General features: G+C 42.1%; 1 protein-coding gene across 1 annotated transcript in view; it reads right to left on the minus strand.

The window, feature by feature from the left end:
- POLR1A (RNA polymerase I subunit A) overlaps window positions 1–14,378 on the minus strand; it is a 53,138-nt gene that overhangs the window by 17,104 nt on the left and 21,656 nt on the right. Inside the window, exons 14-23 of the mRNA XM_034771360.1 lie at window positions 14,123–14,314; window positions 12,532–12,681; window positions 11,797–11,980; window positions 7,298–7,380; window positions 7,028–7,186; window positions 6,473–6,571; window positions 3,617–3,769; window positions 3,289–3,371; window positions 2,357–2,522; window positions 1,585–1,806 (exon numbers count right to left, since the gene is read on the minus strand). Coding sequence (XP_034627251.1) covers window positions 1,585–1,806; window positions 2,357–2,522; window positions 3,289–3,371; window positions 3,617–3,769; window positions 6,473–6,571; window positions 7,028–7,186; window positions 7,298–7,380; window positions 11,797–11,980; window positions 12,532–12,681; window positions 14,123–14,314 — 1,491 coding nt within the window. The remainder of the gene's footprint in view (window positions 1–1,584; window positions 1,807–2,356; window positions 2,523–3,288; window positions 3,372–3,616; window positions 3,770–6,472; window positions 6,572–7,027; window positions 7,187–7,297; window positions 7,381–11,796; window positions 11,981–12,531; window positions 12,682–14,122; window positions 14,315–14,378) is intronic.

Below are 14,378 nucleotides of genomic sequence, written 5' to 3' on the forward strand. Positions count from 1 at the left end.
CTGAACTGCAGTCACTTCTGAGAGTCAATTGCCCCAATATAGTTCAACAGTACGCAGTAACACTATGCGCCTGTTTCGGATAAAGTGAAGAATACCTTTTCCAATTATAATTGAAGATGTTCCGTAGACAGAATGGAATGAAATGTCTAGGGCACTGAAGTTAAACACAAATATTTTAATCGATAGTGACATACACTCTGGAATGTTCTCTGTCTGTTGCAACTGTCATCTGAAAAAATGGCACTTTTAGCAGAAAAAGGACTCCTATTATACGGGACACTGGTACAAAACTACCTCACAGAAAAGGGTGACAACTCCTGAAATATAAACATCACTTTCCTCAGATCCTCAGCTGAGGTAAACCTGGCAAATCAGTGGAGCTATCCCTGTTTATACCTGTCAAGGCTCTAGCCCAATAGGTATTAAATGGAGATTCTCCATTTAGCTTGAACCTTATCAGTGCTGACAGGACAAAACAACGAGATTATATTGTCTCAGGCCATATTTCTGTTCTTCAGTTTAAAAGGAAAAAAAAATAAATCAACCTTTCATATTATGCACTGAATAAAACACAAGCCAACACCAAACAAAAGCATTTGATATACACAAGGGGTCAAATTCATTTCTCATGTAACTCCCTGGTTTTCCCGGGCTTAGCTCAGGGATGAATGGGGCCCATGGTAAGAAGAAGTTCATATGTTAAGTTTCACATTCCATGTAGCTGTATTGCCCTGAAAGTTAATGGAACTGTAATTACATCACAAATGTGTAAATCAGATCAATGACAGAATTTATAATCATTTCAGCTGAATTACCGGAGTTAGACGTTTCAATTTTTACAGTGAGGATAATTAACCATTGAAACAAGTGTTGAGGTGGATTCTTGATCACTGGCAATTTTTAAATCAAGATTTGATGCCTTTCTAGGAGATGTGTTCTAGTTCAAACAGGAATTATTTTGGGGAAGTTCTCTGGCCTGTGTTATACAGGGGGTCAGGCCACATGATCACAGTGGTCCCTTCTGGCTTTAGAATTTATGAAGCTTTAGGAGAACAAAGTACAATTGAGTTTCTGTGCAAAACGAACCCACATATAATTAATGGGGAAAATTCAGACTTGTTATAGGAAAAGAAACCCCACTGAAGTCAGTAGAGTTACACCTGTTTACATCATTTGCCTGCACATTTAGTTTATTAAATAGAAGCTACAGAAGACAGGTTAGTGCTCTGACATATAAGATTCTGAATACTTATACTGCTTGAAATACCAGGCACGGTTGACTCAGCCTTTCAGTTAAATGGACTTTCATCTAGTTTGCTGTGCATCAGTCTGCCGGAGAAGACCTACTCTGTGTGGATGTTCAAGATCCCAGGGACTGCCCCAGAGTTCTTAGCCTCTGCCCACCATTAAGCATTTACCAGGCTGGCATATTCCATCTCAAAAGATGGTTCCGTTTTAGTAGCTCAGATAGCACTTTGGCATAAAAAGACATGATATACAAGTAAAGTGGCGCTGGAGCAGTTCCCCCCCCCTCCAGAATCCTGTACTAAAGCGTTTAATCAGTTCATTTGCTCTTTGCATTACCTGTAGGGTTGCAGGGTCTCTGCCATTTATGATCTCCCCTCCTAGGGTCTGTTCCCTCACTCTTGCCATTTTTTTCTGAGAATACAGCACAAAAGCTCCTTCTCTTGGCAAAGAAACTTGATGCTTGGTTTGCCACTTTTTGATAGCTCTGAAGTGTTGATTTGCTTGCTGAGGATCGATCTTGGATAAAACTTCATCTATGTGTTTAGACTTCTGTATCACCTAGGAAAAGAGACCCAAAGCACAAGACTTCTCGTTCTCCTTATGATTGTATTTTCAGTTATAATGAATGTAAGGTGAAAAACTAAGGCAGAGTTGAAATGGACATAACTGAAGATTTTGAGGGCCAGTGTGTCATAACGCGTTCTATATTATTTTCCAACAAAGCTGACTTTTAAAACTAATTTTGCTTCATGTGACTATTACAGCTCCATAATAATTAAGGCTGACGGGACAGTATTGAAGGGAAAATATTGGCCACGGTGATGCTGCACCATCTAGGTTGGATTCATATCAATTGCCAAGGTTCGAGTAGAGGGGAGAGTACAGGTATGAGCGTGCCTGAGGCTCCACTCAGTTATTCCTTATTCTAATGAGACACTTTTACAGTCTGAATGAGTTGGGAAAATAAAATACTATATTAAATAGAAGAGATGCACACTCAGACAATGCCATGAAAGCAATTATGCCATTGTATTCAAAACAGACCTACAAGATGCTCAGTGCACGCCTTTCCCCTCACCCATGTGCGTTTAAGATCAGTGTGTTCTACCTCATAGTTCTCTGCAATGAAAGGAAACTGCTTGGGTTGCAGGAACTGGGTCCTGGGGATATCTAGCCCGTCTTCACCGTAAAGGAACTGCACCACACTGCCATCGCTGTCCCTCACACTCAGGTCATACTGAACTACCAGCCCTTCCAAGTGCTTTATGATACACCTGCAAGAAAACAAGTATTGTCAGAGGCTATGGAACAACTATGTTATGACAGATTTTTAAACTGGAATATTACTCAAGTGCGTCTTTTTCAAATAAGTTTTAGGGATGATCAGGAATCCTAGAGGCTGAAATCTTGTGTAGCCATAGCACAGTTATGGCACACCCTCTCCCATTTTTCTTGAATGTGAGTTGAAGAGACCACCTCAATGAGCAAGGTCACTTTATGACCATTTTTGATCCTTGGCCTCTCTGCTAACAGTAGTGGTGAGTTGAGAGATATGGACACACATTCAACAGGAGTGGGATTGAGACCAACACATTCGAGATAGGCCACTGAACATTTAAGAGGGTATTTTGCATTATGTCACTTACTGCTGAAAATTCACTGCACTGGAAACGGGGGGCCTATTCTGAAGGCCTGAGGAGTTTTGTCTGAGTATGGACTAAAACTATTTGGCCAAGAAAACTGACAATGCACTCTCATCTGTTTATTTTCTTTCCAAGGACTTGCTCTTCCTGGTACAGAAAAGAAGCCAGTATCACTACAAGTCAGAAAAGTGAGAGACGAAAGACCCATTGGATCTAAGCCGTCAGAAAGAGAACGTTTATTTTTCTTAGCCCCAAAGCCTACTTGGTGAAATCATGCTTTAGGAACCCATCAGCTTCTGTACAATTGTACTAGAGATGCATATCTATTGCCCAAGTTAAAATATTTCAGGAAAAAATACTTTTAAAATGTCAAAAGTTTCCAAGGAGCAACTCCTACCTTTGAAGGTATCCAGATCGGCTGGTTTTGACAGCTGTATCCACCAGACCTTCCCTGCCAGCCATGCAGTGAAAGAAGAATTCCTAAGATACAAGCACAATCTTCATGAAAAAATATAAAACAGCTTCATGTTGCCAAGGAATATGTTAAGGTAGAGTATGAATTACCGTTCTCAACAGCAGCACTTAAAAATAGGGTTGGATAAGGCCTATTTGTCTAGATATTTACAAGGACACTCTCCACTTTAGTATCTGAATCTAAATAAGTTATGGTACAAGTAAGGCACGAAAGAGCGAAATAGAAACAGAAGCCTGAGCACTATACTTACAGCAGGTTTGATGCCTGTGAGAAATCTGCCAGTCACAAATCCCCCTGATCTAGGGGAAAAATCATAAGGCTGGAAACAAGGCAATGATTTACCAGATGCCATCAGAGGGGGCCTTCGACCTTCCAACTCAATCTGACCCAGCAAGCACGAAATCTACATTGGAAAGATGCATGCAAAAGAGAAACAAAATGATATGCAAAACCTCTAATGGTAAAAAGCTCGTTTTTCGATCTTACTCTCTTGGTTCATGTAAGTGTAACACCTTTTCCCCCCTGAAAAAAATGTATTTATATATAAAGGAAATAAGCGCTGTTAAGAAATAGTGAAGCCCAGTTAGGTCATCTTGTCAAGCCTTTTCCTTAGCTCAGTTTCATCACATTACTACTTATGTCCCCTAGGATCATCCTGAACAATTCATAGAATCACAGAATCACCTAAAGGTAGGACTAGAAAGGACCTTGAGAAGTTATCAAGTCCAGCCCCCTGTGCTGAGGCAGGACCAAGTAAACCTAGATCATCCCTGATAGGCGTTGGTCCAAATTGTTCTTCAAAATCTCTAGTGATGGGGATTCCACAACCTCTCTTGGAAGCTGATTCCAGAGTTTAAATACCCTTATAGTTAGATAGTCTAAATCTCCCAGATTAAGCCCATTACTTCTTGTCCTACCTTCAGTGGACATGGAGAACAATTGATCACAGTCTTCTTTATAACAGCCTTTCACATATATGAAGACTTATTAAATCCTCCCTCACTTCCCCCCACCTCCACCGGACCTATTTTTCCTAACCTTTCCTCATAGGTCAGGGTTTCTAAACCTTCCATCATTTTTGTTGCTCTCTTCTGGACCCTTTCCAATTTGTCCACATTTTCCTACAGCGTGCTGCCCAGAATTGAACAAGGTACTCCAGCCAGGGCCTCACCAGTGCCAAGCACAGCAAGACAAATACCTCCTGTGTCTGACACGACACTCCTGTTTATACACCCCAGAATATTAGCCTTTTTCACAACGGCATCATGTTGTTCATTCATTCAATTTGTGCTCCATTGTAATCTTCAGATCCATTTTCAGCAATACTACCACTTAGCCAGTTATTTCCCATTTCACAGTGTGCGTTTGAGTTTTCCTTCCTAAATTGAGTATTTTGCATTTATCTTTATTGAATTTCAGACCAATTCTCCAGTTTGTCATGGTCATTTTGAATTATAATCCTAACATCCAAAGTCGTTGAAACCCCTCCCAGCTTGGTGTCATCTGCAAATTTTATAAACTTACTCTCCACTCCATTATCCAAGTCATTTAATGAAAATATTGACTAGTACAGGACCCAGAAATGACCCAGTAGGATCCCACTAGATACACCCTTTTGGTGTGACAGCAAACCGCTAACTACTCTGAGTAGTTTTTCAACCAGTATCTAGACCTCTTTTCCCTCATTTACTTATGAGAATGTCATGTGGGACTGTGTCAAAAGCCCTACTAAAATCAAGCTATATCACATCTACTGTTTCCCCGTCTACTAGGCCAGTACACCTGTTAAAGGAGGAAATTAGATTGATTTGGCATCATTTGTTCCTTATAATCCTATTATCCTCTAGGTGCTTATAAACGGATTGTTTAATACATTTATTCTAGTATCTTTCCAGGTAAGTAAGGAGTTCACCTTAATTTTATAGGTTAAAATTTTAATCACATTTTACGCCGGTTGTCTGTTATTTTGGGCTTCTTGTGTAACTGCGGTGGTTGGCACGAGATTTACCAGCTCGTGTTTGCTATAACTAAGTCAAGCTTGTGCTTATTGCTTAATTTTTATCACTGCTGAAATATCCTTGGGGGTGTGGCAAAGCTAGGCAGACTGGTCTATAATTCCCCAGGTACTCTTTGTTCCCTTTTTAAAGATAGGTACTACATTTGCCCTTCTCCAGTCCTATGGGACCTCACTCATCCTCCAGGAGATCTTGAAGATAATTGTAAACAGTTCCAAATTTGCTTCAGCTGGTTCTTTAAATACCTAGGATGAATTTCATCAGGCTTGAATACATCTAACTTATCTAGATATTCTTTAACCTGTCCTTTCCCTCTTTTGGCTTGTGTACCATCCCCCAAGTTGTTAATATTAATTGTGTTGAGCACATGGTCACAATCAATCTTTTTAGTAAAAACTACAGCAAAGTAGGTATTCCTCTCTTCTGCTCGGTGTCTGTCTTTCAATACGTGTAGAAATTCTATTCTATTCAATATAGGTTCTTATACTGTCCTCATCATAGTATCGGAGCGCCTTTCAGTAGTGCATTAAGCAACCTGACTCATCTGTCACTGTGGTTCATTCACTTTGAAATCCTCCTCCCAGAGGGAGAATGGTTGGAGTGGAAAGTTGTGATGGCCCTTAGTTCCTGTGGAAGTTCATTCCCCTGAGAAAGCGGTCTCCTACATAGATAAGCTTTACCTTGATGGTACAAAGTTCCATTGTGAAATACAACAAAACAATTACAAGTTAGAACTGGGGTTTATTTTGGTATTCTTCATTATGTCATCACCTACTAAGGAGTTATGTTTTAGTTACAAATCTTGCTGGTCTAAGAACTGATGCAAAAGTGAAATGTGGTCAAACGGAAAATACTCGTTCCTCACTGTCCTATGTGCCAATGAGGTGTCTTTGACTCATTTATAATATATTTCCCTAAAAGTTACTCAAGTCAAAATTGCGCCCTCCCAGCTCCCAAAGCTAAGAATAAATACCCTACTTTACTACAGAATACACAAGCCATTCCTGAAATAGCCTCTTGATAAGCTATATTTGTAGAACAAACCATGGAAACAAACCAGTGAGTCTTATAAAAAGTAATGACTTGAATACCTGCATTGTATTTACAGTGGATCCTTTGGCTCCTGACTGCACCATTAACTGCAAGTTGTTCTCTGGGAAGCTCCTGTGGAGACCAAGGGGCATGCATGCCTAAAAAAAAGTTTTGAAAGAAAGATAACGAAGACTCAAGTTCATATTTCTAATTAAAATCACAGGAAATTCTGTTGGCATTAAGAAAAAATGTGAAATCCAAGACAATCAAGCAGATGTTATTTATAGTTACAGACAACAACATTGTTAGTACGATTTTATGGAAACTTTCGCCTAGAAGTACCACTGCAGCTGGCAACCTTGTTGCTAGGCTCTGATGACAAGCTAAAAATTAAAAGGGCCTTAAAGGTTAAACCAGTTTCTAATTATAAGAGGTCGTCTCCCTCTCAAAAAAGATGATTGAGGAACATTAGCAGATAGTGTGGAAAGGCCCATATTGTGGCCAGATGGATGACTTCAGTCTGCAGGATTCTCAGGCACCTTTCAGCAGCATTAAATTAACATAATAACAAAAATCTCCAAACATAGTATATATGGATGCTTCTCAGTGCTAACCTTGTTAACCTCGTTGCTATAATTGTTTACTTCCTCCTTGAATTTCAGATCAACCATATTAAAATCCCTCTGGTCTTTGTGGAGATGGGCATCCTGCCATTTCCCTTGGATTTCTTCACATGATGCAGTTTCTGGCAAGTTAAATGCAGCTCTAATAGCCTGAACATAAAAAAAAGTCTCTTAGGTGCCAAAGCGGATGCAACTATACAGAGCAAGGGCTTGAAATGAAAAAGTTACAAGGGCTAAAACCCTGCTGCAAGATGTGCTTACCCTGGTACCACAATGGGTGGACACTTCAATGATTCGGTGTCTTCTGTGGTCTGCTTGGGGTTTGACCAAAATATCTTCAACTCCTGCAGCATTGAAATAGAAAGATACATGGTCTGAATGCGAATTCTTTCACACCAGGGATTTATGTACTGGACAGCTGCTGGCATGTTTGAGTGTCAGGATGGGGGTAAAGAGGAACTTATCATGAACACCAAGCACCATAGCTGCTTGGATCAGACTCATTGTATTTTAATAGCTACAACAAGAAAAAATATTGGGGACTTTTTTTGGGTGGGCAGGTTGGTCTCAGGAACACATTTTATATATAAATGTTATATAAACAAAATCACACATACAAAAGGTTTGTTTAAAAAAACAGTAAGATTGCAAAGTCAAGCACTAAAAAAAGTTTGGAAATGCCAGAATGAAGGTTGCCTATGCAACATTAATTCAGTCCCCTTGTGCGCATGCATTATTAGCATCTTTAAACTACATGATCACATGCTGTTCTTTTCACAGGACCCCTGTCTCTCTGAGTGAACAAGATGGATGATGCTTACTCTCAAAGAGCAGCTATTCAATATTTTGTCATCTCCTTGTTCAATGCATGTCTCCCATAGTTAGTATACTGCACACTATTTAAACTCTGATCTGAAGAGAGAATTATTCATTTCCTCATGGGCTTTTCTAGGGCACTTGACACTATACTATCTCAGCACGTCATGAACAACAGTGAAATTATTTACACAACACTCAGAGATGAGGTGGTATTATTATCCCTATTTTACAGATACAGAGGCACAGAGAAATTAAGGTCAGAAGTATCCATACATTTTCTATGCCTAATTTGCGACAGAGGACCTGCTTTTTTAGGGTACTTAGCATTATATAGCACATATATTATGTTCAAAGCACAGTTCTCACTGACTTCAGTTGCAGTTGTGATCAGCACTTCTGCAAATGAAACCCAGGGTCTCAAGTCAGGAACCCAGAAACCAAGGAGAACAAAATTAGTGACTACCTGTGAAAAATCTGCTGTAAGTGACTTCCCCAGCATCACACAGGAACTCTGTGGCAGAGGCAGGGTTAGAGTCCAGTTCTCCTGGGAAGCATCCAACTGCTTGGCCACGAGACTACCCTTTTCCTTCCTGAAATCCCCCTACACACCTTCTAACTTCTGCAACAAGGATTCTAGAGACAACAGTCTCCTTTGCAATACAACCCCGATTCAGGATCAGGGCAGGTCCAGCCTGTGCACTGAATTAGACAGGGATCTTGTGGGGAAAAAAGGTAGTTGATTATGTAATAAAAGACTGTCATAATACATATGCACAAGAAGGCCAAATTAAGGTTGCACAGGGAATCTTAGTGTAATTTCCTAGGATCTGATAAGCAATCTGAAAAAACAAATTCCATCATGTGGCCTCATATTCACACCTACAACAGCCATCAGCAGGTTTGAAAACATACGATCCACTACAGATCTCTGCCACTTGATCTAATGGAGTAACTCATTGAAACAGTAAGTTGTTATCCATTATGTGGGCCAGCTGTCGAGGGGAATGAGACATTTTGCGAGTGGGTTTTACAGATACTTGCTAACAGCAGAGGAATGTTGAGAGTCAGGAATTCTGGTTTCCATTCCAGGTTCTGAAAGGCATAGTACTCCAGCGCAGCAGTTCTCAACCGAGGCTATGTGGCCAATGTGGGGGGTCACTCAGGGGATCCACCAAGCAGGGCTGCTCGAAGCCCTGAGCCCCATAATGCAGAAGGCCGGAGCCCCCAAGCCATCCCCTCAGTCCCATTCAGCAGAAGACCCTCCCCCCCCGCCATGGAGTTTTTATTAGCATGCTGGGGGGGGGGGGGGGAAGAGGGCTCCAAAAGAGCAGGGGTTCTCAACCTTTTTTCTAGTGGGCATAGACAGACTCATTGCCCATTTCCCGCAAGCTTGAGATCTTCTGTCCCATCCTTGCCAACCTGGTTCCTGCTCTAATCTGGTCTCTTCCCCCTGGCTAGCTCCCTGTCCCAGGCCCATTCCTCTTACCTATAAATCAATCCCAGTCCCACTCCTCAGGCATCTCATCCTAGTCCTAGTTCCCTTTCCCAAAAAGTCCTAGACTCACCCTTCAGGACTCTCAATATTCTTCTCACCCATTCCAAGTTCTCTCTCCAGTCTCTTTGCCCAGCTGGTCCCAGTCTCTACTGCCACACTAACCCCCCGTTTCCCTCCCACAACAAGCATCCTCCAGTCCCAGTCTGCTCCCCGTCTCTCCCTTGGCCTGGCTCTTGAATCAGGCAGCTTCCTCATCCATGCTGCCTGGGTCCAGCAGGAAGTCAGTAAGAGCACAGGAAGAAAGACTCACCACTCTCCGTTCTAGTGCACAGCTATAGCCTGGAAGCAGCCCAGAGCTGTAACTGCAGGCAAAGTCCTGCCCAGTCCTGAGCTGAAGCACGTCCAGTATGGCCAGAATCTTTGGGAAATTTAGAGATTTACTAGAACTTCACAGCTATTTAGCGTGTGCAAACTATGATTTTTCAAAGGCTTATAACACTTGGCCAAACATGGGAGGATTTTCACAGGGATGGCAAAAGGCACCTTGCTGATAAAAAGGGCACTCCTCTGCCTAATTTCAAGTCCTTGCTCTAAAGCAGGGGATGCTAGAATTTTTCAAAGAAGAGGTCCCCAGGGTGTTTATTTTAATATGAGCAAAACAACTATTTTCCCCTAACCTCATTCTTGGACACAGCTGAATTGTTGGGTTGTCACTTTCCATAGATTCATAGACTCTAGGACTGGAAGGGACCTCGAGAGGTCATCGAGTCCAGTCCCCTGCCCGCATGGCAGGACCCTCTGAGTACGGTTTCAAAAGAATTCAGCCTGAGGCAGTCACTCAACATGGGAAATTTCAGCCCAAACAGTTAAAGTTTGGCAAAGATATAAACAACTGAAAACAGGATCTTCTAATGGAAGCTTTGGCCAACCTTCATAATAGGTGGTGTTAACTAGCCTTGCCTGTAATAAAAGGGGCGTCGGAATCTGAGTGGTGCTCACTGCTATCATCTACTGAAAGTAAATATAAACTGATCACATGTAGCTACAGCCTACTGAGTATTCAGACCAGGGGTGGGCAAACTAAGTTTAAGCCAGCCCGCGAGCTGCACCACGTGGCTTGGCCCCACTCCCGCACTCCGGCCGGAGCACTGAGTCGGGGACTGGACCACGTGGCTTGGCCCCGCTCCAGCTGGGGCCACACCACATGGCTCGGCCCCCTCCAGCACTCCAGCTGGAGCGCAGGGTCGGGGGCCACACCATGCAGCTCCTGGAAGCTGTAGCAAGGCTCCTACGTGCTCCAATGGGAGCTGCAGGGGCGGTGCCTGTGGATGGGGCAGCATGCAGAGCTGGCTGGTCATGCCTCCACATAGGAGCTGGAGAAGGGACATACCACTGCTTCCAGGAGCCTCTTGAGGTAAACGCCACTCAGAGCCTGCACCCCCTGAGCCTCTCCCCAAGACAGAACCCTCTGCCCCAGCCCTGCTCCCACTCCTGCTCTCCAAATCCCTCGATCCCAGCCCGGAGCACACTCCTGCACCCCAAACCTCTCATCCCTCACCTCAGAGCCTGCACCCCATCGGAACCTGCACCCCTTCCCAGATGCCTGTCCCAAACCTGATTCCCCTCCCGCCCTCCAAACCCCTCAGTCCCACCCCAGAGCACCCTCTTACACTCCAAACTCCTCATGTCCAACCCCATGCCAGAGCCCATACCCCAACCAGAATTTTGTGAGCATTCATGGCCTGACACAATTTCTATTCCCCAATGTGGCCCTTGGGCCAAAAAGTTTGCCCACCCCTGATTTAGACGTTTATAAAGCTACACAAATATGCATGTTTTATACCAATGAAAGTCCTGTAAAATTCTACTCAGCCATTTGCCTAGATGAGGGAAATGTTTTAATTGTAGTGTGTGTGTGGGGGGGAATTTTATGCCTAGCTGAGTAATTCACATTGTGATTTTGCAAAGTTGATGCAAAATAAGAGTCATATCTACAGGGAGATTAACAGCCCCAAAGTAAATGCAAGACTTAATTGATAACACCTCTGAATCCTTTAACCTGAACACATGGGTATGGCTTGGTGGGTTTTTTTTTTTTTAAACTTATGTGAAAAAGAAACTTAAGACTTTATAATGTAATTTTGATCTGAACAAAGATTCATTAAAAGACATTATGACCATGTACATGTAAAACACGGAGGACAGGAGATAACTCAGTGATGAATGTACTTGAGATTGCATCATTTCGCCGTACTGATTGGAAGGAACTGAAATACACACTAAATAGAAAGAAAGTCATGCTAGGTGATTCAGATTCAAGAACACAGCAATGTGTTGTGAAATGTCATGCACACAACTGTTTCCATTTCTTATGCACAACTGCAGTTTTGTACCTCAGGGAGGTGCTGCAGTAGTTCAAGGGCTAATTTACATTTCCCATACTCACCCATTGTAAATCCCCTGTACAGCTGCAAATAGGCAGTAAAGAGGCGAGCTAGACATGTAAGCACCTTGCCGCTGGTTTCACCACCATAGACTTCATGGCAACAGTGGACTAGGCCATAGGCAGAGCTGCCATAGTGAGCTTTGTCCAAGACCCCGCAAAGTAACTCCCCACCTCTAATGATAACCTGGTGGATAGGATGAGATGACAGATTTAAACAGTTAGGAAAGTAGCCATTTTGATCCTTGTGTGGATAAGACCCAACTCTGACCACCGATTATTCTTGGTGACTAGTACATAGAATGAACTATAATGAGGAATAAGAACATATAATGTACAAAATGCTTATGGATCAATATCATCTGGTGAACCATAAACAAGAACAAGTAAATTAAAATAGTAGAATTACAAACAGATTTTGCACTTCTATAATACATTCCATCCTGAAAGCATTTTACGAAACAAGTTAAGCAGGTGCATACTAGTTGCCCCCCACCTGAAAAATGGAAGAAGGCAGAGAAGATAAACTCCATCTGTCTTTTGTTAGAGTATGTCAGAGCCAGGAACAGAACTCCAGTGTTCCTAGCTCCCAGTCCCAAGCTCAGACCACCCCATTCTAGCAATTATAAAAACTTTACAATACGTCTTTTCCTCTTCAGATTTTTTCTTACAGTTTTTTTTTTTTTTTTTTTTTAAACAAGTCCTTGCCTCTGTGGCCAGTTATTTCCACAAACATACCTGGGATTCACACATTGAATCAAGGTTAGATCCAGGAATTCTGTTTTGGGGCCCTTTTACCCAGGCTCTTCCACCAATCTTAGCTTTCCCAGACAAATTCAGTGGGATTTGATTTTCAGGGATTACGTTTATTAGCAAAGTAGAAACAATCTGAAAAGAAAAACATAGGGCAGGATTAACGAACTGCCAGAAGCCGTCGGTTTTTCCATATTCCCCACCCCACTATGGCAAACGGGGAGAGAGGATAAATACCCACACACATGCAATAGAAAGCCCTGCCACTCAGCCCTGTTCCGGCTGCTCACCTATCCAACAGCAGAAAACTGCCAGGAGTATTGGAAGTCTGCACTCAGGGAAGAACTACCCTTCAGTTACCCACAGACTGGCGTTCCTTTTTGTTTAAAATTTCCCATATTCAAATGATATAACGTATTATTCTACAGAAATGAGTTCCCGATGCTCCAGTGCAATAATACTATTGTAAACTCTGGGACAGTTACTGTAGAGTGCAGCAATATTTTTTTTTAAATATAGTATTCAGATTTATACAGGGCATTAAAAAGTGGTTTCTACACTCCTTCGCTATATATTAAAATTCAGTCTCATTACCACATAAGGCATACGGGTAATAAGAGACTACTGTGTGACATCTGGAAGCATATCTATGGAAGGTCAGAATGATACAGCATAAACAGCACTAGAGGATTCCCTTATTGTGCCAAGGATCATAGTAACTGGATGTAGAGTACATCACTCTGAAAAAGCAAGAAATACTCTCCAGTAGAGCCTATCAGGTATTTCATGACTAAAATCAATATGATAGCAAACGCACCAAAACCAGACAAGACTTTGCCTGTCAAGATTAAATTTAGGAAATTTAAACTGTGATCCAACTTAAAATCCCTCCCTCCCCACACCCCAACCCAGCGAAAAATTCTATTTTCTACAGAAAGTGATAGAATCGTTTTGAAATCAGAGATGCATGAATGAGAAAAATCTCAGGGACTGGAAAAAAAGAACACCTATAAAAAGTGTCTCAAAGACTTTATCTAAGGGGGAGGGATTGCTCAGTGGTTTGAGCATTGGACTCCTAAACCCAGAGTTGTGAGTTCAATCCTTGAGGGGGCCACTTAGGGATTGGGGCAAAAATCAGTACTTAGTCCTGCTAGTGAAGGCAGGGGGCTGGACTCAATGACCTTTCAGGGTCCCTTCCAGTTCTATGAGATAGGTACATTTAAAAAAAAAAAAAAAAAAAATTCCCATCCCAAAAAGGAAACTAAAATCACTAAGCAGCAGTCGCATCATTTCTCTGCTTCTGTTCTGCATGTGCATCTCCTCCTCCAGCTCAGACACTAAATCATGCCACAATTCTAGTTGAAACGCGGCCCAGAGAAAGCGCAATTCCTATAATATTATTTTAAAGGACACAAAACTGTACAACTCCAGGAAGAATACACGTGAAGATTTGCAGTACTGCTGACCTACTAGGACCATGCTTCTCAGTTACTATAGCTAGTCCTGAGTTTTAATTATAGTACTTTGCTTAGTTCTGAACAGTCAGTTTTCTTAATAGTCTTAACTTTTCAGCTACCTGTTTTCCTGTCCATAACCGTTGTGGTTTCATAATGGCAGGTGGAAGGATTTTCACTCTTCCCTTTTTGTCTGTCAGTCCTCTATATATCAGCTCCATGTACTGTTCTCTTGTGAAAAAGCAGCCCCGGATCGTCATGCTGGCACCAGAGATCATATGATCCTGAATCAAACCAGCCAGTGGCTTGCCATCCTAAGAGATATATACAAAGAGTAGCTGAGGTGGGAATCACATATTAGTATCTTCCAAAATTAGC

This window comes from Trachemys scripta, chromosome 5 (assembly GCF_013100865.1).
Source record: "Trachemys scripta elegans isolate TJP31775 chromosome 5, CAS_Tse_1.0, whole genome shotgun sequence".
NCBI lineage: Eukaryota > Metazoa > Chordata > Testudines > Emydidae > Trachemys > Trachemys scripta.